This window comes from Adelges cooleyi, unplaced genomic scaffold (genome assembly GCF_023614345.1).
Source record: "Adelges cooleyi isolate 19-005CV unplaced genomic scaffold, UGA_ACOO_1.1 ACOO_flye_CR_arks_rails_tigmint_CR_PRNA_277, whole genome shotgun sequence".
Classification (NCBI taxonomy): domain Eukaryota; kingdom Metazoa; phylum Arthropoda; class Insecta; order Hemiptera; family Adelgidae; genus Adelges; species Adelges cooleyi.
The window spans coordinates 1-25730 of NW_026095945.1; the positions used below are offsets into that span (position 1 = coordinate 1).

A 25730-nucleotide genomic window follows, 5' to 3' on the forward strand; every position below is an offset into this window, starting at 1 on the left:
GGTGGTATAAATTAACAAGCGATTTAAGTTCAGGTACTCTGGAATTATCTAAAACAAATCACAAAAGTAATAAAAATCATAAAATCTATTTTAATATTTGTAATAAGAACACGACACAAGTCCAAACTATATTATAATATAACAATTATAATTAAGAAATAGTAACAAAACGTGAGGAATAAATGTACAATAATAACAAAAATTATTACGTTTGGAATATATATATTAAAAAAAAATATAATAATTGTATCGTATTCATAATAATTACTTAAAATATCTTCTGTTATTAAATAATTTCTAGCGAACGATGCAAATTCATTATATCTGAGCACACCGTCATAGTTTACGTCGTACAACGAGAACTCCACAATCATATCTCTAAAATCAAGAGTAGTGAAATACTTTGACTGCAAAATCATTATTATTACATTATATATTATTATTGATCTAAATTAATAGAACTAATAATGTAAATTTTGTGAATACAGTATACAAATATAAACGTAGATCAATATTACATTTTCACTATCGTCGACCTCCTTATTATATTCCGACACAAAGACTAGTAGCTCTTGCATCTCATTAGCGGGGAGTTCTATAAACAGGTTATTAAACATTTTGGTTTTTGAATTGATGACAAATAGTATGACAAATTAATTTCATAGTAATATAAAAGTACACTTACGGACGTGATCCAACCTTAATAGCCCAACATATTCATCGGACACGATTTTTAACGATAGAAATAAGCCATTGAGGCTTTCAGTAGAAAGCTTAACGTAAAACGATTTATACAAATCTGAGCATTTTCTTAGCTGTATCTTGTCAAGACCTTTACCCTAAATATAAATGAAGTATTATGTTTATAACACAGACATTTTAGCACTCATACAACATGGAGTAAGATTTGGCTTTACAGCGATACGTTTTCTTACTTTTGGCTTATGCTTTAATATTGTCGCCAAGAACATTAGTGCGTTTATTGAATCTCCATCTAAAAATAAATGACAGTTTTAAATGTTACCTAGTATAATATAACTAGCAAAGTAAAATACAGAGTCCGGCAGAGAGAACTCATTGATCTCGTTTTGATCGGTGATTCGTCATTTTTAAGCAACTCTTCAATGGCAAAAGAGCGATGTCCTCCTGACCATGTCATGTTGTTTACTAAAAACGACATGTGTCAACAAAAACAAAGCCGTGGTCCTCTCTACTGTACCCCCTTCACACCTAAAGTAACACATCACCAAAATCAAGGAGTTTTTTCTGCTAGACCTTGTATACAAATCTAAATTAAAATTAGTCAGTCGATACAAAGTTTCTAAACAATCTCATTCAAGAAAACCATTTGATGCGAGTTCGTGGATACTGGACCCCACTTTGGTAATTTCTTACCGTGCTGGTTTGAACTGTGCTTCTCGTTCTATGCAGCATGTAGAGGATAATGTATCTTTATGTAGAATGTATCGTTTGAGAGAATTATACATAAACTTAAACGTGTCAAATCCAGTTGCATATATTGGATTTAGTGTTTTCATATTTTAGCTTCTTGTATGTAGCATCTTGATTTGTGTTACATGTGTACTATACTTGTTTGTATTACCAGGTACAGTCACCTATATTCTTATTAAAAATTGAGGCATCTAGAAAAACAACAACGACTCATCCATTTAATCGCTTTGGTTGTACTCAGTTTCAACGTTTATACACGTCAATTATACACATAAACAAATTTTCGTTAAAGTACTAAAATAAATTAAAACATTATGTATTTCAAAATATCTCTTTTCATCATCTCAATGTACTTTTTTACGGCAGCGCGGGTAAGTAAAACATAGATAATAAAATTAAGAATTAGAAAAAAAAATTCATGCCTAAAACAGAAATTACATTTGTCATTTAAAGAGACCTATATTATAAGACTGCGTATAATGTTTTCAGAGCAGAATTAGTTATATAACTCCAGTTAACCCTCCGTTTGTCGTGCGGGTGACTATTGTATCCCACTGTTTTTATCTATGTCATAACTTTATCGTTATTGATTTTTGATTAGCCTAATTTTAAATACCTTTCAATAACACTCGAAACTAACATTTTTTAACACCATTATCAATTTAGTTATCTCTCAGACGCGACGGTACAAGCTTAGGCGTAACTGGCCTGGGTCACACAGGTACCTCTTGCGACTAACCGTGTAATTTTTTTCTCCCATGTTAAATTAGATTAGGTTTAATGACATTTTTTTTTAATACAATTTTTTTTTGTCTCATCTAAATATATAACTGAAAAGTTATTTTGTTAAGTTTTAAAACTTTTTCACTTTTTACTTAGTAGCTATACAGTTTTTGATGTACAAAATTTTTATATTTAAAATTTTAATTTTGTTTTCATTATACAATGTGATTGTTTTTTTTTATTTTTTATTTGTTATTTAATACAAATTGACTATGGTGTTTCAAGGCATACTTTTTAAAACAAGAAACATTTTTTAAAATTAAATTAAATTTTTTAAAACAATAAATAATGTTGGAGGACAGTTGTGCCCCAAGCGACCACTGAAGTTACAAAATAAAACGCGACTAACGGAGGGTTAAATATTTTCTTTCTTTCTTTGTCATTCCAGTATTTTCGAATCCATAATTATAGTCCCAGGGATTTGTTTCAATGCCCTTGTATTATTATTGCTCTGGACACTAGTTTGTCCAATATTTTCATTTTTAATGTCATTAGATTTTCTCGTTGCCATTTCTTCATTGCGGTCTTCGTTACTTCCAAAACGTAAATAGTATTTCAAGTAAAAGAACGTAGCAGTGGTCATTGAACATTTTTCTAGGAACAATTTTATTTTAGGTGTATTTTAAATTAGGCATAAATGGTACCTTTTTATTTGTATAACATTTATAAAACAAAATATAAAACTAAATGATTCGTACCATCATGATACACATACGTCGCATTAACGGTTGGTGCTGTTTGCGCGAGTCGGTAGAGTTTGGCGACCGATTTGAGTTCCGGGATGCCAGAGTTATCTAAAATAACATAAATATCTTAAAAGTAGTAAAAATCAAAAAAATATAATTTTATTAAGAAAAAATATTTTGTAATATAAAAACTGTTATTCAAAAGTAATAACAAAAAAAGGAGAAAAATTGTACATTGTGTGTTGTATTATATTTATATAATACAAGGTGTCCCACAAAGATAAGAAAAATGAGATGAATTTTGTTCTATTGAATATTTTTAAGATTTTTATTTATATTAATTTATACTCATTTACGCTATAAGCACCACGTTTTTTATTGCACTTAAGTAATATAATTTTTAAGATTATCTTTTTTAAAAAATTCGAGATATCCATTTTTTTAAGAATAATTTGCCGAAAATTATGATTGTTCGATCACCATATTTGGATAACTATAAAATATATGAAACTGCTTTTTTTTTTTTAAAAATGTCTTGAAAATATTTGCCTTGAACGAAAGTGCCTTATCCTTGTGAGAAACCCTGTATATGTATTATACATGATTATTAATGTCAAAATCAAATTGTTTATTCAAAACGATTAAAATATAAAGTTTAATACTTATATCACATTTATAATAATTACTTAAAATATCTTCTGTTATTGAGTAATCTCTAACAAGCGGTTTAAATTCCAAATAGCTCAGCACACCGTCACTGTTTATATCATACAAAGAGAACTCTTTAAGTCTAACCTAGAGAACTCCAAAATCGTATTTCTAACATCAAGTGTAGTGAAGTGCTTCGACTGCAAAATCATCATTATACATTATTATTGATCAGAACTTATTATGTAAATGTTATTAATACAGTATACAAATATAAACGTTATCCAATATTACATTTTCACTTTCGTCGACCTCCGTATTATATTCTGACACAAAGACTAACAGCTCTTGCAGCTCAATAGCAGAGAGTTCTATAATCAAGTTATTAAACAGTTTTTTTTTTATAAAAAATGAATTATGATGAATTTATTTCAAAGTAATATAAATTTACAATTACGGACGTGATTCAACTTTAACAGTAACCCAACATAATTATAGGAAACGATTTGTAACGTTAGAAATAAGTCTATTAGGCTTTCAGTAGGAAGATTCACGTAAAACGATGTATACAAAACGGAGCATTTTCTTAGCTGAATTATGTCAAAACCTTTACCCTAAATATAAATTTAACACGATTTATTTTTATAAAACAGAAAATTTAGCACATATATGCCATCGAGTAAAATTTGGCAATACGGCGAACCGTTTTCTTATTTTTGGTTTATGCTTCAATATTGTCGCCAAGAACATTAGTGCGTTAATCGAATCTCCATCTAAAAATAAATTTTCCCTGAGTTTTTCCCTGATATTAATTATACAAAAAAAATAATATAAATTAACTTTCTTATGCATTTTGTTACTGACAATATCTTTTTTTGTATGTACTATTGCGTTGTTACCTCCCAACCATCAATGTATAATATAACAATTATCTTTATAAAGAACTTGGCAAATGGTCATTCAACTCATTCAAAAATTTAGTTCTACTATTACTTTTGATAAATAATATAAATTGATATAAGTTTTTTATTACATCCTTTAATTTTTGGGTGGGGAAGTGTCAGCTAATTTTGCCTTATATATATATATAAAAACAAGCACAGCCCAAACCAGCACAGTAAGAAATTACCAAATTTGGTTCCAGTATCCACAGATTCTTATCGAAGCGTTTTCTTGAATGTGATTTTATCACTACCTCGAAATCGCGGGTCTTTAACGAGTTTAACTCTGTATAAGTATTTGATGCAACCCTGCATAAGTATAATGTGACGTCTTACGATAAATCAGTAAATGGTTATAAAAAGTTGTAAATTCACATTTTTTTTTAGTTCAGAATAAAAACACTATGATTTTTATTTTTTAGTTTGCATAATGAGAACAACTATATCAGTTATTTTTAACAGGGTACTAACTTACAACGTTAAATGGCTACAACTTTTAACGAGTTGGGTATAAACCAATGATGATAAACTTTTTTGTCTTAAAATGTAGGATTTAAGCACAACATGTGGCTAACGTTAGTCGTTATTACGATTATTTATTATACGATTATAACCGTGGTCGTTATCCAAAAACGGGATGCCTGTTTTAGATAACCTTAGTGTCTGTTAAAATATTGTTAATAGTAGGTTTTTCAGTCACTATACCTACACAAGTAGTTTTTAGGCTATTCAAATTGTTTATTCTCATCACCTAGTACTTATCTTGTTTCGAGTTAAGGTTTTTTTTTTACTCTATTTGTTTGCCTATGTTTTTACCGCAAACTGGGGCATCAACGAAAATAACAAGTTATTTTTTGTATTTACATTTGTTGGTTTTATTGTTTTCATAATCTAGTTTATTGTATCTTATATGTAGTATCTTTTTTGTTATTGTGCACATTGTGTAGCTTACGTTAGCAGGGTCGAATTTAAGGGGGGCAAGGGAAGCCTCAAATTATTATGTCGATTTTTTATTTTTATATATATTTTATATACAATTTTCAAGTGGATGGCTGAATGTAATATTATTAATATTTTCCCAAACATTCATATTGTTATTAAGATTTGTCTTACTATTCCAATTGCCAATTGCACTACAGAATGATCATTTTCGAAGCTAGCTACGATTAAAAACAAGAATAGATCTTCGTTAGCACAAGATAATTTTCTATTGTCCTTAATTATTTTATCCACGGAAAATGATGTTCTACAAAACTTAAGGTTTGATGAAACGTTGAGAGGATTTGCTTCACAAAAAGCAAGAAAAAATATTTTCATACAAGACTTAATTATATATATTTATTTTAATTTTCATACATGATGTAATAATATATTTGTTATTTGAAGTTCTGTAATGATTTTCATTTAATTTGTATATATATTTATTTAACAGGCCTTAAACTCAATGTATTTATAAAACAAAAATTAATTGATGAATGGTACCTAATATTCATTTTGAAAAGTGTTATTTTATATTATAGTTATGTGTACTCCAATGTGACTAATGGTATAATGTTCAAGCATGGATTAGAACAAAATCTTTTGTTTTTCATTGATGGGGGCCTCAACTTAATATCGGCCCCGGACCCTTTGAGGTCTTAATCCGGGCTTGAACGTTAGTAGTTATCCAAACACGAGTTGCTTGTTTTTAGATACCTTTAGTTTGTGTTAGAATATTAGTTATATTAGTTTTTTGAATGTTACAATTCAAATTGTTTGTTTCCTACGTCAAGTACATATGTTGTTTCGTGTAACATGTGTTTTTTTACTTGAATTGTTTGTATAATTAAGTACATATTCACTTATAATCTTAACGCAAACTGAGGCTATCAACAAAAATAACAACGACTCATTTATTTAATCGCATTGGTTGTACTCAGTTCCAAGGTTATTTTATTTTACGCGTAAGCGAATTTTTCATAAAAGTACTAAACACTATGAATTTCAACATTTCTCTTCTCATCGTCTCTATATACGTGTTTACGGCAGCGTGGGTAAGTAAAAATATATAATACAAAAATAAAAAAAAAATTAGAAAAAAAATCATACCTTAAGCAGAAATTACATTAGTTATTTTTAAGGACCTATATACATAGACTGCATATAATATGATGTTTTGCAGAGCTTGGGATTAAGTGAAAGCGATATCCACACAATCGTTCAGTTAGTTAAAGATTACAGAGCACAAAATGATGATAATATCAGAATCACAATGTTGGAGTATGGGTTGATAGATAACGACAATAGTAAATAGATAGCAAGTTTTACATACATTACGACAGTCAGGGTTATTCAACTTTTATTTCAATTACTTTACTATGTGATAACTATTTTATCTTAAAGATTTCAAATCATTATTAATAATTAACCAAAATAATTTATGTTAAAAATGCGAGTACAGTATGGTCGGGGCGTTTCCCGGATTCATTACAACTAAAAGTGATAAAATCACTTTCAAAAAACGTTTTGATGCGCATCAGTAGTTAATATTTTCAAACCAGTAATATCCAAACCAAGCACAGTTTGAAACAGCACAGTAAGAATTTATTAAAGTGAGCTTTAGTGTTTACAAATTTGTATCAAAGCGTTTATTTAAAAGTGGTTTTATCACTGTTATTAAAACCTCTTCGTCCCCACTATACATTGATTCCATTGTGCGTAAACCTTACTGTACTGGATTACTTGGATAAAATCCTTTTTTATTATCAGCTAGATATTGCTCTCTTGACGGAAAACCAACGTTGTCGAAAAACAAAATCACAATAAAAATAAAGTACTATCAATATAGTTAATTGATTTCATTTTTCTTAACCGACCATATCCTGCAGCATATTAAGTTTATACTGCATATATTATTATGACCATTTTAAATTTACATCGAATTTTATAGATAGAAAATTTCATAATGATGATAATGACTGCGTTTACAAATTCGATGGTGTAGCTATGATCGATGATAAAAGTTTACCGGATCTATTGATATATTTAAGCAATCTGGAAAAGTTATCTGACGATTGGAAGGTAATACCGAAATAGTATATACAAAAAGAAATTTTCTTCATAACAATATACATAAGAGAGTTAATTAATGTTATTATTTTTTTTTGTGTAATTAATATTAGGGAAGAACTTTGACTACTTACGAAGTAGAAATTTTCTTGAAAATTTTCCAAAAAAAAGAACAAGAAGGTGTAAAAGACGGGCTTATTACCCATGCTGAATTAGTGAGCCTAATTGATGACGATTTAATCCTAGACCCTGAATTTGAGGAAAACATAAAAAAAGAATTTAATGGTAAAAATGTATTTAAAAACATACTTAAAGTTTGTTAATACTAAAAACAGTAATTTATTTTTAGATGGAGATTCAGTTAACGCTCTAATGTTCTTGGCGACAATATTAAAGCATAAACCAGATGTAAGAAACCGTTTCTCTGTGAAGCTCAATCTTACTCGATAGCCTATGTGTGCTAAAGTTTCTGTTTTATAAAAATAAACCGTGTTAAATTTATATTTAGGGTAAAGGCCTTGACATAATACAGCTAAGAAAATGCTCCGCTTTGTATACATCTTTTTATGTTAACTTTCCGATTGAAAGCCGAATAGACTTATTTCTAGCGTTACAAATCATTTCCGACAATTATGTTGGGTTACTGTTCGAGTTGAATCACGTCCGTAAGTGTAAATTTATATTAATTTAAAATAAATTTACTATAATTACATTGAAAAACAATTTTTTAAACAAATATTTGATAACGTTTTTATAGAACCCCCTGCTAATGAGGTGCAAGAGCTCCTAATCTTTATGTCGGAATATAATAAGGAGGTCAACGAAAATGTAATATTGAATAACACTTAAATTTGTATACAGTTTAACTAAATTTTTTATAATTAGTTCCGATCAGTAATAAGGTATAATGATGATTTTTCAGTCGCAGCGTTTCACTACTCTCGATGTTAGATATACGATTGAGGAGTTCTCTTTGTATGATATAAACAGTGACGGTGTGCTCAGCTTTAATGAATTTAAACCACTAGCTAGAGATTACTTACTAACAGAAGATATTTTAAGTAATTATTATAAATATGATAAAAGCATTATATTTTATTTAATCGTTTTGAATAAATATTTTGATATTTTTACAGTAATACATAGATATAATATAATATATACAATACAATAACTAAAACTAAGTACAGCTTTTCTTCATGTTTCGTATTACTTCTGAATTACAGTTTTTATGTTATATCATATTTTTGACTTATTCCGTTTTCTAAATAAAAATATTTAAATAATTTTTTTTTGATTTTAACTACTTTTAAGGAACATTTTTTATTTTAGATAACTCTAGCATTATGGAACTTGAATCGGTCGCTAAACTCTACCACCTCGCGCAAACAGAACCAATCGATCATGAGGCGTTAGTTGATCACGATGGTACGAATCATTTATTTTACATATTTTATTTTATAAATGTTATACAATAAAGAAATGTACCTAATTGATGTCATGTCTAATTTGATATACTTTAAAAAAAACTATTTCTAGTTAAATGTTCACTGAACACTGCTACGTTCTTGCACTTGAAATACTATTTACGCTTCAAAAACGCGACAACGAATAAATCAAAAAGATGGGCCATGGATTGGTCGTGGATGAAAGAAACTATGGAATTTATTATTGAGCTCACCAAAGAAAGTTTATGGATACAATAGTGGAAAAGAAAAAATGTATTATTTTTTTATTATTTGAAATTTTGTATTCTTATTGCACTGTTTCAATTATTTAAAAAAACTTGTGGATTATCTCGTATTTTAAATAAAGAAAGCAAAAACAAAAACAAAAATGTATTCAATTGATTTAAACATAATTTTAGCAGTATCCTATGAAATTAAATTATAATATGTTTTTTTGTTAACATAACAAAAATATTACATTACGAATTTTACAATACCAAAAATACTATGATATCAACATGTTCGCATTATTTAATTATTTATATTTTAACGGGTATAACCCTTTTACAATGTAGTTACAACACTTAAATTAAAAAAGAAAAGTTATAACATTTACATATACAGCATTTACAATAAAATTAAAACATAATAACAAGTAAAAATAATTTAGGGTTGTATAAAAAGTGGGTTGGCATTGGCATTTGACATAATACGTCTCATTGGTTCATTGGAAATATAGTTGGTGCTGCAAGTGGGAATTGAAAAAGGAGTATAAGATCTAGTACGCCTAGGAGGAACTTTAAAGTTCAATAAAGATAAAAGGTAAGAAGAAGAAATATGACGGTTTAATAAACCATACAAAAATTTGAGTTCGCTCGTTTTTCGACGATCAGCTAGCGAGTTTAGGTTAAGGAGATCTGCAATTAGTGCATAGTCATGAGATGCATGTGGAACATTTAATAAAAAACCTGCGTGTCGCAAAAATCTACGTTGAACTCTTTCTATTAAGTAAGAGTCGTAAATAGTATGTGGATTCCAAACAATAGAGCCAAACTCAATAACCGGACGAACTGGGCACCTTCTAAGCTATCTATTGAAGCTTACACGTCTTTACACTTCATAATTTCTATCATAGTTCCATCTTTATTTTTTTTTTTTTTAAGACAGTTAAATTTATGTTTAACGTGGCATTGTAATTGCTATTGTAAACTTTACAGCCTATAAGGTAATGTTACTTTCCGCTATCTTCATACTGTGTAATAAGGCTAACTATAGACACATTGATAGTACGTTATTGCAGTTGCACTGGACTACTCAAACTTCATGTTGAAGTTATTTTTTCAATGAAATATTAAATATAAATTCTATTGTTTCATAATAAAATATAATAAGGATTTTTAGGTATAAGTTGAATAACCTTGTCCGTCATAATGTATATAACATTTGATAGCAAGTACAAATCCAATTTTAAACCAATTGTTCTGCTAAAATTTAGGTAATTTCATTTTTACTTTACCTATCATTAAATATTGTTGTATATTGTTATATTGTTATATTTATAATATGGTTATTTAGATAACACTAATTAATGTGTACGCAGTGGGGACTGTTCACGGCGTACGCTAATATTGAAAATAATTACTTGTCATTGCTGTTATAGCGTTTCATAATAAACGTCTTTTATTAATCCTAAAGTTGAGTTGTATTCTTTAACAATTAAGTATACAACAAATATAATAAAAATGTTATCGGGAATATTTTAGCTTCTGGCTTCAAACAATTTATCAAAATATGACCTCTTCAATTATTGAATTTATTTTAGTTCAGTTCATATTGCACCTTGTGAATACAACATATATCAAATGGGCTCTATTTTCTGGTCGTTCAAATTGATTCTACTTGACAAAAATAACAAATTATTGATTTAAATTTGTTTTTATTACATCAAAATATTTAAATAGGTTAGGTTGAATTTCCATGTAATGTAAGAGATAGTTTTCCTTATTTCTTGGCTGAACGTGTAATAACTTTTTCTACAATGTGATTTGGAATACAATATGTCATTGTTCCTTATGTCGATTTATCAAGTCGTCTTTAGGATCTTATGTTTGCAAAATAATATCTAACAGCCATGTAGGTTCATCTTACTCTTTTATTATTGGCTAGTCACCCATCCATAACTGTACGTACATAGTTAAACGTAACAGGTATTTGAAAAAATAAATAAAACCTTAAAAATATTATATTTTTATTATTATTTATTCGAAATACGAGACAAGACAAATGTACAAAATATAATAATTCAAATTTAGAAGAAATAATAAAATAACATATTATAGTAAAATAGTAAATTATTAATAACGTTGTTATAAAGTTGTAGTCTTGAAAAAGAACTCTGCAAGATTGCTATTCTATATATTCCCCTTAACATTTGTTTCTTCCAATATCGAAGTTGGGAAACTTTTACCAGTTGTTCTATATGTTACAAGCCTACACATATATATGTATTAATATTATATAATACTCAATGTAATATAAAGCCTAGCACTTTATTTACATATTATACATATTAATTAACATATTTTAATTTTCACCTTGACAGCATAAAAATTTAATAAAATATATAACATTTAGAATTTGTTTTTAAATTTTAACTACTTAAAAATTTGAAACAAAAATGTTTAAAGTTATTATAAAAAATAACACTTAAATTATAATTGTTTAGTTAAAAATGCGTTTCAATGTCATAATTATTCATTAAGTAACGTGGTCGTCAACTTAAGGTGTTTTTAAAATAAATGTACAGAATATAGCATTGCCCAAAACCAAAAATTATCTTAAATTTTTTTTCTTCATTTTTACGTTTTATAGAACTATTTGAATAGGATATATAAGTTAGAAGCATTTAGAAATTCCACTCACACGCACATCAGGTGATTTGGAATGAAATGATCTTTTCATAAATGACGGGCTTTGTTTCTTCCATTGCCTTCCAAGTCTTTTTCAGGACCTAATGTTTGCAAAAAAATGTCTTATAGCTATACAGGTTCTACTAGCTCTTTCGTGATTAGCTAATTGTAGGGCTCACCCGTGTTAAAATATACATAGTTCAATTTAATTACATTTTATTTTTTGCTTTCTTTATTTGAAATACGAAACAATTCACAAGTTTTCAAAATAACTAAAATTTTGCAGTAATAAAACGATAAACAAAATTTCAAAATAATAATAATTTCCCGTCTCCACTATTTCAGCGTCTTTCTTTGCTCAATACTATTTTAAAACTCCGATGAACCCTTTCATAAATGCCGGGGTTAATTTCTTCAGCAGCCCTTGCATTTTCAATGGCTTGTTTTTTTTCCATTGCGATAATTTCTTTTCTTTTTTCATTTAATTTTTTCTTTTCCTCTTCTTCTTTTCGTATTTCAATTAATATTTTCTGTTTTTCTTCTTCCTTTAATTGTCGAATACGTAAATAGAATTTCAAGTAAAAGAACGTAGTAGTGGTCATTGAACCGTTTGCTAGAAACAGATTTTCTAGGTGTATATCAAATTAGGTATGAATGGTATCTATTTTTATATAAAAAATTTATATACTAAATAATTCTTACCATCATGATTATCATTCACCTCATATTTGATTTTTTCTGATTGCGAGAGGCGGTATAGCTTAACGAGTAGTTTAAGTTCCGATATTGGGGATGTAACTAATACAAAAAAAATATCTCGAAAGTAATAAAGTCATAAAATATGTTTTAATATTTGTATTTAGAACGCTGGACAAGTGTAATTTATTTTATAATATACATTTCTACAATTGAGAAGAAATAACAAAACGTGGAGAAAATAATGTATATTAATATTAGTATTGTATTAGTAATTTACAAAATTACATCACAGTATATATATATAATTATTACTGTTGAAATCAAAATGTTTGTTCTAAATTATTAAACCAAATATAATACTTGTATCATATTTATAATTATTACTCAAAAGATCTTCTGTTATTTTGTAATTTATAGCAAGCGGGAAAAATTCGTTATAGCTGAGCACACCGTTACTGTCGAAGTCGTACAAAGAGAACTCCTCAATCATATATCTAACATCAAGAGAAGTGAAACGCTGCAACTGCAAAATCATAATTATACTTAATAATTGATCGGTTAAATTATATAAATATTATCAACACTGTATAAAAATATAATCGTAATTCAATATTACATTTTCATTTTCATCGACTTCCTTATTATATTCCGACACAAAGACTAGTAGCTCTTGCAACTCATTAGCGGGGGTTCTGTAAACAGTTTATTAAAAATTTTGTTTTTTTAACATGTATATGTTTTATCGCTAAGGGTTAGGACTTTAAAATTTGTCAGACCCGTAACGCTGGATGTCACACTCTGATGTCACACTTGGTGGCGGCGGCGGAGGAAGGAGGGGAGGATTAGAGATAAGAGATAATATATTAGGGATTAAAATAGAGAGAATGTATTAGAGATACTAGATTGGACATAAAAATAAAAATAACGGATTAGAGATAAAAATAGAGATAATAGATTAGATATAATAAAAAAAATAGAGATAATGGATTAAAGATATGATATGAGAGATACTAGATTAGAGATAAAAATCGAGATAATGGGCTAGAGAAAAGGAATTAAAGATAAGAGATGAGAGATCAAAATAGAGATTTTAGGTGAGAAATTAGAGATAAGAAAAGTACCAGTGTCTTATACTTGAACACAAAGACATATACATGCGCCTATGTATCTGGTTGTGCTGTGGGTAATCGTTAGTTTAAATTTTTTTTAAATTAATTATGATAAATTAATTTTAAAGTAATATAAATGTACACTTACGAACGTGTTCGATTTCGTATAGCAACCCAACATAGTCATTGGAAACGATTTGTAAGGACAGAAATAAGTCTACTACGCTATCAGTAGGAAGATTAACGTAAAACGATGTATACAAATCGGAACATTTTCTTAGCTGTACCATGTCAAGACCTTTACCCTAAATATAAATTAAATACGGTTTATTCTTATAACACTGAAATGTTAGCACACATAAGACATCGAGTAAGATATGGTTATACAGCAAACCGTTTTCATACATTCGGTTTATGTTTTAATATGGTCGCCAAGAACATCAGTGCATTAATCGAATCTCCATCTAAAAATAAATTACAGTTTTTAACATTAACTAACTTGAAATATGTTTTAAATACATTTTTACCATTAAATTCTTTTTTTATGTTGTCCTCAAATTCAGGGTCTAGGTTTAAATATTCGTCTATTAGGCTCACTAATTCAGCATGGGTAAGAAGGCCGTTTGGCTCGCCTTTGTCTACGCCTTTATCTTGTACTTTGCCTTGGCTTTCTGCTTGGCCTTCGCCTTGGCCATTGCCTTCGCCTTCACCTTCGCCTTCACCTTCGCCTTTGCCTCGACCTTCACTTTCCGCTTTGCCTTCACGTTTACCTTCATCCAAGAAGAATAGTGCGTTAATTGAGTCTCCATCTAAAAATAAATGACAATTTTTAATGTTACCAAACTTTAAGCATATTTTTAAAACATTTTTACCATTAAATTCATTCTTTGTTTCCTCTTCATGTTTCGGTTCTAGGAATGAATCGTCGTCTATTAGGCTAACTAATTCAGCATGGGTAAGAAGGCCGTCTGGCTCGCCATAGTCTACGCCTTTGTCTTGGCCTTCGCCTCCTCCTTCACTTTTGCCTTTGCCTTCAACTTCGCCTTTACCTTCAACACCTTCAACACCTTTTTCGTCTTTTTTTTTGAAAATGTTTATGAAAAGATTTACTTCGAAAGTAGTGAAAGTTTTTCCCTAATATTAATTACATAAAAAATAATATTATTTAACTTTCTTAAGTATTTTGTTATGGAGAACAATATTTTTAGTATGTACTATTTCAGTATTACCTTCCATTGGTAAATTATCTTTTCCAGAGTGCTCAAATAAATTAATAGATCCGGTAAACTTTTGTCATCAATCATAGCTACACCTTCCAATTTGTAGTTGTACTCATTACCATTACTATGAAACTTTTTATCTATAAAATTCTATGTTTATTTAAATTGGTCATAATGAATACATGTAGTTATAAATTGGTTTATTTGTGTAAAATTTGTTATAAACACTTAAGAAATTCATTATAAAACTATTGCTTGCGACTATTAACTTTCAGTTTTTTAGCAAACACTAGTCCAAAGATATGTGCTTTTTTGGATAATATTATGTATTGTAAAAAAATATTCATATCATGTTAATAATTTAAAAAAACAGAACAGTGGTGTCACAAAGAAGTCACAGAATCAAACAATTATCACGACTGAATGCTCACTAAACACTGCGATCACAATATGTATGTATAGTTGTACTGGGTTATATAACTTTAATTTTTTCAATGAAATAATCATATTAGCTTAAAAATGTTGTCACAAAATCCTTGACACATAGGTAGTCATTTGACTTTTTAAAGTAACCCCTTAGTAATACCTTTCAAAATCATTTTATTAACATAAATAGAAATTTGTTATTATAAAATACGAAACCTTTAAAATTATACAATTATCTTATAATAAAATTCTATAAGACAAAAATTCAATAACTCTGACTATCGTAATATATTATGAAAAATATCCATTTACTCAAGTCCTTATCCTTCCACTTATACTCAACCATTGTGATTCTGTCCACGTCACCATTTTCTTTTCGGTGCTTATTAACTAACTTAACCATTTCGTCGATTGTGTTTTGACTTAGTCCCAAGCTCTGCAAAACATTATATTATTCCCTAATATAATAATATAGGTGACCTAACTAATATTATTTCTGTATTAGGCATGCCTTTTTTTTCTAATTCTCAATTGTTTGATCTATGTTTTACTTACCCACGCTGCCGTAAAAAAGTATATTGATACGATGAGTAAAGAACTTTTGAGATACATTTTTTATTATATTATAGTTCTTAAACGAAAATTCGCTTACGTGTAAAATAAAATAACCATAGAACAGAATCCAACAAATGCGATTAAATAAATAAGCTATAAATGTTTATATAGATGCTTAAGTTTGCGGTAAAAATATCTGCCACTATGTACTTGGTAATACAAACAATTCTGATAAAAAACAAAATTTGTCAAGTCTGGTTTTATAGCCCGTATGTAGCAAAAACATACAATTAGGGTTTAATTTACAATTTTGGTGCACCATGATTCACATGTGGCCTGGTAAATACAACTGTACGATGGTGGTTTGGCAAAACATCTAAAGTTTATAAAAACATGTTTTATAAACTGAAAAATTATAGCTTAGTCCAGTGGCGTTTCCACGAGGGGGGGGGGGGTCAAGCTTAATTTATTGTTTCCGATGAAAGATATTTCGGATACATTTGAAAATGACATAACTTATTTAATTCAAAAATATTCTCAATTATTACCATATTTTTCTTCATTGGTAGTAATCGCAGAACTTAAACTATGGTGGACTACTCTAAAAAGTATGTCTAAAATTATAATATATTAGAATTACTAAATAATTGTATTGAAAATGACTTGACATACAAATGTCTATAAACTTTTAAAAATCGTGACAACTTTACCTATTACAACAGCTGCTGCAGAAAAGTCATTTTCAACATTGCGACGTTTAAAAAGCTATCTGAGAAATACCATGTCAGAAAACCGTTTAAATGGATTAGCTCAGATGAATATTCATAAGAAAATTGAAATTAACCCTGAAGATGTGTTGGATCAACTGGCTAAGAAAAAAATTTAAATGTATTTAGTCTTGTAAAATTATTTTACAATACAAATACATATGTAATACATTTTATTAAAATGTAATAACCATTTTAACTCAGACTGTCTTGTATTTTCATAATGTCTAAATTTTGAATTAATAATATTTTAAGTTTATTTGTTTTTAATTTTATGATATAAAAAAACAATAAAGTGTACTTTAATAATATTTATGTTATCACTTATCAATCGTTACAATATTATGATATCCTCTTTCTTTTTTTGCTTATTACACAGTTTAGAACTCAGGTCGTTTAAATTTGTTGAACCCCACTCCCAAAAAAAGGTCCTAAATACGCGCATGTAGCTGACTATGCATTGACTAATACTAACAAATAATATAAATAAAAAGAACTTCTAACACAACCCAATAAAGTAAAAAAAACACATGTAACACAAAACAGAATACTACATAAAAGATACAAGAAACTAGATTATAAAAATAATAACATTATAAAATCCAACAGATGCAAGAACAACAAAAAACTTGTTTTTGATGACCTAGTTTGCGGTAAGACTATAGGTGACTATGTACTTAATAATAGAAATAAATATATTAAAAAACACATGTAACACAAAATAATATATGTACTAAATGATGATAACAAACCGTTTCAATAGTTTTATCCAATAATGTTGTGGTTATAAAGTAACTAAAAAACTAATTTAACCAATATTTTGACACAAACTAAGGATATCTAATATCAAACAATTCTTTTTTGGATAACGACTAACGGTACCCTCATGTTGTGCTTAATCCAATATTTTATGACAATAACGTTTAAAATATTTAGTTTATACCCGACTATTCATAAATTAAAACAATTTTAAAGTTTAATTTAGTACCATGTTAAAAATATTTGATATTATTAATCTCGTTTTACGAAATGTTTAAATGCTTGGTTATTTGATGGGTTATAATGGGATTGAGACCGCAAGTAAAAATATAAATCGTATTGTTAAAATTAAAAAAAAAAATGTAATAAATACATTTTAAATTGTTATTAAAAAGGCTATATTATAAATATTATTACATTTCCCAACCGCACTTCCCCCCCCATCCTAACTTTTAACCCCTATAACTTCAAAAACAGTTATCCGAAACTGGTTATCGACCTGTCAAAATTTGTAATACATTAAGATTCGTTAACACGACGACAGTAAATTTCATGACATTAACTATTATCAGTTACTGTCGTCGTGTAAACGCGCCTTTATTTAGAAAGATAATAAAATAAATTATACGTTACCATGTAAGATTTAAAAGTTGCTATCGAAAAATTCAAGTTGAGTGGGGGGTAAAAACAAACAAAATATTATGAAAAACTGCGATCACATTGTATAAAAACAATATGAAAAAAAAAAATTAATTTCTTATTAAACCCAGTGATATATTGTCTGGTTCGTGATAAAATAATCACCCTGTATAGAAGACGTGGTAAAAGTTTTGGGTAACGGAGATTTATGTTTACTAGAATCTGACTTCTGATCACCGACTCACCTAAACACAAGCGGCGCACCAAGACTTTAAGGTTGAGCATTTGCGAACGCGTGTGCTTATTGGCTTACACGTGCGCGTTATGTAAAGACGTGGTCAATATTGGCCATTCGTAGGCAGCCACTACTGGACCTCTACCCTTTCCGCACTGTCAAAACCAGGATGTCCAGTCACCTGAGCTTACACGCGAAAGCCCATTACGTTACCAAAGATTTCACTACCTTCGACAGTCCACGCCTCTGCTGGTCACCAGCAATGGAGATGTACTCGGGCTGCAACATGCTACACAAGATTTCACTTACCTGTCATCTCATTTTTAAGTCATAAACGCGTTAAGAGTGTCCCTGATACTTTCACTAAAAGTTTTACGTGCTTATAACTAAAAACTATATCTTTATATAATTATTATGACTTGTCTTTATTCAACTGTTTTCTAACCATCTTGAGCTTAATTTAAAAAAAACACTATTCAAACATCAACCGTTATACCACGATTGTGTACGAGACCTCTCATCCAGGTTATCCACATTAAAGTTTAGAAAAACAGTGTCTTAACATATATACATATGTAAGTGTTGTACAAATTTCAGAATTTTTAGTTCAAGCCCTAAGAAGTTATAGGCTCTTAAATGTTGCATACATCATAGGAAATTTACCAAAATATGGTCCAACAAAAAATTATAAATCAAAAGAGTGTAGTCAGAATAAAATATGTTTTTTTTTTAATTAAGACCTTGACAACTTAAAAATGTAATCAAATATATAACATTTTATAAATCTTGTTTTTCAATTTTTAGGTAAAAAAATGGTTTAGTGTTGTTATGAAAAAGAACACTAAAATTACAATTATGAACATTGCATTTCTATATCATAATTATTTATTAAGTAACGTGGTCGTGAACTGAAGGATTTTTTTAATTTAATGTACAGAATATAACATCGCCCCAAATCAAAAAGTTGTTTAAACATTTTTCCGATTTCATAGAACTATTTGAAGAGGATATAAAATTTAGAGGCATTTGGATAACCCACTCGCACACACATCAGGTGATTTAGCATGACCCTTTCATAAATGACGGGATTTGTTATATTATATGTATATACATATATTTTTTTTAAATGGTATTTATTTATACGGAACAAGACAAAATACTCAAAATATAATTATTCATAAATAGGAGTAATATATACTTTAATAAAACATTTTTTTTTTTTGCTTTCTTATTTTAAGATACAAGACAAGCCGCACGTTTTCAAAAAAATAAAAATGGTGCAGTAATAAAACGTCAAACAAAAATTTAAAATCATAATCAATTTTCTGTCTCCACATTTTTTAAGCGACTTCCACTTCCCCGTAACACTCTAAAAGTCCGATGAGCCCTTTCATAAATGCCGGGATTCACTTCTTCAGGTGCCCTTATATTGTCACGGAGGTACTTTTCTTCTTGTTCTTTTAATCTTTTCTGTTCCTCTTCTTCTTTTCGCTTTATAATTATTCTTTCCTGCTCATCTTTTTGTAATCTACTTATTCTTTCCTCTTCTCTTATCTGTTCTTCTTCTCGAATTACTTTTAATCTTTTCTGTTCTTCTTCTTCAGTTAATCGTAGAAAACGTAAATAGAATTTCAAGTAAAAGAACGTAGAAATGGTCATTGAACCGTTTACTAGAAACAGTATTTTGAGGTGATATCAAATTAGGCATGAATGGTAAATTATAAAATGTGTAAATTAATTCTTACCATCAGGATTTTCATCCACATGTCTAAGGATAAGATTTTCTACTTTTTGCGAGAGGCGGTATACTTTAATGAGCGATTTAAGTTCCGGTATTTCGGAAACCACTAACACAAAATTAATAACTCAAAAGTAATAAAAATCAAATAACATGTTTTAATATTTGTGTTTAGAACATGAGACAAGTCTAATTTATTCTATAATATACATTTCTACAATTGAGAAATAATAACAAAACGTGGAGACTAAAATGTACATTAATAAAAGTATTGTATTAGTGATGCACTATACTAAATCACAATATGGTGTAAGATAAATATATACACTGGATGGCCCACAATGATTTGACAATTCAAATAACTTTTGTTCTACTGAATATTTTTGAGATTTTTTTTTTAAATTTATACTCATTTTTCGCTTATCTTCAAAAAAAATTCATTTTATAAATTTTTTTTAAAAAAATCTTACAAATATTCACTAGAACAAAAGTTAATTAATTTGTCAAATCATTGTGGGCCATCGTGTATATGATAAATTGTTGATATCAATTATTGTTTATTCAAAATAATTCAAAATAATTACTTAAAAGATCTTCTGTTATTTTGTAATTTCTAGCAAGCGCGAAAAATTCATTATAGCTGATCACACCGTTACTGTCGAAGTCGTACAAAGAGAACTCCTCAATCATATCTCTAACATCAATATAAGTAAAACGCAGCGACTGCAAAATCATCATTATACCTTATTAATGTTTGGAACTAATTATATAATTGTTATTAACACTGTATAAAAATATAAACGTAATTCAATATTACAGTAGCGTTTTCGTCGACCTCCTTATTGTATTCCATCACCAATACTAGTAGCTCTTGCAGCTCATTAGCGGGGGGTTCTATAAACAGGTTATTAAACATTTTGTTTTTGTTAATAAAAAAGTAATTATGATAAATTAATTTTAAACTAATATAAATTAACACTTACGGACGTGTTCCATTTCGTATAGCAACCCAACATAGTCATTGGAAACGATTTGTAACGACAGAAATAAGTCTACTACGCTATCAGTAGGAAGATTAACGTAAAACGATGTATACAAATCAGAACATTTTCTTAGCTGTACCATGTCAAGACCTTTTCCCTAAATATAAATTAAATACGGTTAATTTTTATAACACTGAAATGTTAGCCCACATAAGACATCGAGTAAGATATGGTTATACAGCAAAACGTTTTCATACATTCGGTTTATGTTTTAAAATGGTCGCCAAGAACATCAGTGCATTAATCGAATCTCCATCTAAAAATAAATTACAGTTTTTAAAATTAACAAACTTGAAATATGTTTTAAATACATTTTTACCATTAAATTCTTTTTTTATGTTGTCCTCAAATTCAGGGTCTAGGTTTAAATATTCGTCTATTAGGCTCACTAATTCAGCATGGGTGAGAAGGCCGTTTGGCTCGCCTTTGTCTACGCCTTTATCTTGTACTTTGCCTTGGCTTTCTGCTTGGCCTTCGCCTTGGTCAATGCCTTCGCCTTCACCTTCACCTTCACCTTCGCCATTACCTCCACGTTTACCTTCATCCAAGAACAATAGTGCGTTAATTGAGTCTCCGTCTAAAAACAAATGACACTATTTAATGTTACCAAACTTTAAACATATTTTTAAAACATTTTTACCATTAAATTCATTCTTTGTTTCCTCTTCATGTTTCGGTTCTTGGAATGGATCGTCGTCTATTAGGCTCACTAATTCAACACGGGTATGAAGGCCGTTTGGCTCGCCTTTGTCTTGGCCTTTGCCCATTTCTTCACTTTTGCCTTCGCCTTTGCCTTCTCCTTCGCCTTTGCCTTCTCCTTCGCCTTCGGCTTGGCCTTTACCTTCATTCAAGAACAATAGTGCGTAAAGTGAGTCTCCATCTAAAAATAAATGACACTTTTTAATGTTACCAAACTTTAAGCATATTTTTAAAACATTTTTACCATTAAATTCATTCTTTGTTTTCTCTTCATGTTTCGGTTCTAGGAATGAATCATCGTCTATTAGGCTCACTAATTCAACACGGGTATGAAGGCCGTTTGGCTCGCCTTTGTCTTGGCCTTTACCCCTTTCTTCACTTTTGCCTTCGCCTTTGCCTTCTCCTTCGCCTTCTGCTTGGCCTTCACCTTCGCTTTCACCTTCATTCAAGAACAATAGTGCGTTAACTGAGTCTCCATCTAAAAATAAATGACACTTTTTAATGTTACCAAACTTTAAGCATATTTTTAAAACATTTTTACCATTAAATTCATTCTTTGTTTCCTCTTCATGTTTCGGTTCTAGGAATGAATCGTCGTCTATTAGGCTCACTAATTCAACACGGGTATGAAGGCCGTTTGGCTCGCCTTTGTCTTGGCCTTTGCCCCTTTCTTCACTTTTGCCTTCGCCTTTGCCTTCTCCTTCGCCTTCTGCTTGGCCTTCACCTTCGCTTTCACCTTCATTCAAGAACAATAGTGCGTAAAGTGAGTCTCCATCTAAAAATAAATGACACTTTTTAATGTTACCAAACTTTAAGCATATTTTTAAAACATTTTTACCATTAAATTCATTCTTTGTTTCCTCTTCATGTTTCGGTTCTAGGAATGAATCGTCGTCTATTAGGCTCACTAATTCAACACGGGTATGAAGACCGTTTGCCTCGCCTTTGTCTTGGCCTTCAACTTTTCTTTCACCTTCGTTTTTAACACCTTTTTTGTCTTGTTTTTTGAAAATTTTTATGAAAAGATTTACTTCAAAAGAAGTGAAAGTTTTTCCCTAATATTAATTGCATAAAAAAAATAATTTTAAATAACTTTCTTAGGAATTTTGTTTTGGAGAACATTTCTTTTTGTATATAATATTTCGGCATTACCTTCCAGTCGTCATTTATCTTATCTAGAGTGCCCAAATGCATTAATAGATCCGGTAAACTTTTGTCATCAATCATAGCTACATTTTCCAAATTGTAATTGCTCGCGTTTTTATCATTATAATATCGTCTATCTATAATACTCGATGTTATTAATGGTCATAATAAATATACGTAGTTATAATGCAAATTATTTATGTAAAGTTAGTTTTATTAACTTATAGAACTCATTATAAAAGTAATTTATATAATAATTTTTTTTCCGACTATTAAATATCAGTTTTTAGCCATAACTCAGCAAAACAAGCCTATAGATACGTGTTTTTCTGGGCAACTACATTGGGAATTGTAAAGGTAACAAAAATGTCCATGTCAAATTAATAATAAACAAAACCAAGTGGTGTCACAGAATTAAACAAATATCACGGCTGAATGTGATAAAACTACTTTCATGTAAACTCCTCAATGTGAATCTGTATCGGTGGAAATACAGATTGGATGTACACACAAGGTTATTTTAGTATTTAGGTTGATCGTACTATATAAAGTGATTAACATCAATGTTCATGAACAATATATTTTCCAATACCCGTGATTGTTGATTTACTCACGCAGAGCAATCTAGAAATTAACTACGGCCAGAGTCTAATTTTTCTTTATTTTGGGGAATTTTCCTTATTAAAAATAGTTTGAGACCCTTTTGAAAAAATTGTATAATTTGCTATAGCCCTGTTCTACATCTACCTTTGGACTTATTTTCCAACCTTATATACTCTAAAACTTCATAAAAAAAACAGTTTATAAGGTAATTTTACTTTCCTTTTTCCTTCATACTGAGTAATTGGGCTCACTAAACACTGCGATCATAATATGTATGTACAGTTTTACTGGGTTATTCCAATTTCTTGTTGTAGTTATTGTTTCAATGAAATAATCGTATTAGCTAAAACGGTTTCTCACAAAATACTCAAAACATAGATAGTCATTTGAATTCCTAAAGTAACCCTTTAATAATACCTTTCAAAATCATTATAATAACATAAACAAAAATTTGTTGTTGTTAACTACGAAACCTTTAAAATTATACAATTAGCTTATAATAAAATACTATAAGGTAAAAAATGAATAACTATGACTATAAATTTATTTGTAAAATATTTACTCAAAACCTTATCCTTCCGCTTATACTGCACCATTGTGATTCTGTTCTTATAACCATTTGCTATTCTGTACTGTTTAACTATCTTAACGTATTCGTCGATAGCGTTTTGGCTTATTCCGACGCTCTGCAAAACATCATATTATACGCTATCTGATAGTATAAGAACTTTAACATAACTAATGTTATTTCTGTTTTAGTCATGACTTTCTTTTTCTTATTCTTAATTTTATTTTCTATGTTTTACTTACCCACGCTGCCGTAAAAAAGTATATTGATACGATGAGAAGAGAAATTTTAAAATACATGTTTTATTATATTTTAGTACTTAAACGAAAATTCGCTTACGTGTAAAATAAAATTACCTGAATACCACCAATGCGATTAAATAAATGAGCTGTTGTGATTTTTGTACATGCTCAAGTTTGCAGTAAAACATCGGTGTTTATTTACTTGGTATACGCACAAATCTAATAAAAAACAAAATTTGTAAAACTTGGTTTTTAGCTCGTATGTCGAAAAAAACATACACTTGGAATTCAATTTACAATTTTTGTGCATATGACTCCATATGTGGCCAGGTAAATACAACTGTACGATGGTAGTATGGAAAATAATGTAAAGTTTATAAAAACATGTTTTTATAATCCAAAAAATAACGTTTAAGTCGATAATAAAAATAGGTCAGGCAAATTCATAACGTGTATAGAACATAATTTTGTTTTATATATAGTTTTGTATATCAAAATACTTCCACTTCCCCATAACACTCTAAATTCCGATAAATCCCTTCACAAAGGCCGGGATTAACTTATTCAGGTGCCTTTGTATTGTCACGAGCATTACTTCTTCTATTTCTATCATTTATTTTTTTTTTTCTGTTCCTCTTTTTCTTTTAGTATTTTACTTATCCTTTCCTCTTCTCTTTTCTGTTCTTCGTTTTGTATTTTAATTATTATTTTCTGTTGTTCTTCTTCAGTTAATCGTTAAAAACGTGAATAGTATTTTAAGTTAAAAAACGTAGTAGTGGTCATTAACAGTTTCCTAGATACAGTTTTTTTAGGTGTATGTCAAATTAGGCATGAATGGTGCCTTTTTTATTATATAGAATTTATAAACTAAATATTTCTAACCGTCAGGACTATCATTCACCTTATAAACGATTGGTTCTGATTGCGAGAGTTTGTAAAGTTTAATGAGCGTTATAAGTTAAAACGAAATTAATAACACAATATTTTATAAAAATCAAAAAACATATTTTAATATTTGTATTTAAAACACGGGACAAAACTAATTTCTTTTATAATTTACATTTCTACAATTAAAAAATAATAACAAAACGTGAAGAAAAAATGGACATTAATAAATGTATTATAAAATAACAATTTTTCAATCATATATCTAACATCAAGAGTAGTGAAATGCTGCGACTGCAAAATCATCATTATACTTTATAACTGATAGAAATTAATTATATAAATGTTATTATAACTGTATAAAAAAAAATGTAATGCAATATTACATTTTTATTTTCGTCGACCTCCTTATTGTATTCCGACACCAATACTAGTATCTCTTGCAGCTCAATAGCGGAGGGTTCTATTAACAGGTTATAAAA

General features: G+C 29.0%; 1 protein-coding gene across 1 annotated transcript; it reads right to left on the reverse strand.

Annotated features, from left to right (window-relative positions):
- Positions 1-13274: 13274 nt before the first annotated feature.
- On the reverse strand, positions 13275-15772 carry LOC126837670 (uncharacterized). The gene is made up of 7 exons (XM_050571623.1): positions 15682-15772; positions 14953-15083; positions 14596-14857; positions 14356-14532; positions 14129-14187; positions 13872-14028; positions 13275-13306 (listed from the first exon to the last, which is right to left on the reverse strand). Exons 1-7 carry the CDS (start codon positions 15770-15772, stop codon positions 13275-13277), a joined length of 909 nt encoding a protein of 302 aa, XP_050427580.1.
- Between the last annotated feature and the right edge of the window lie 9958 nt (positions 15773-25730).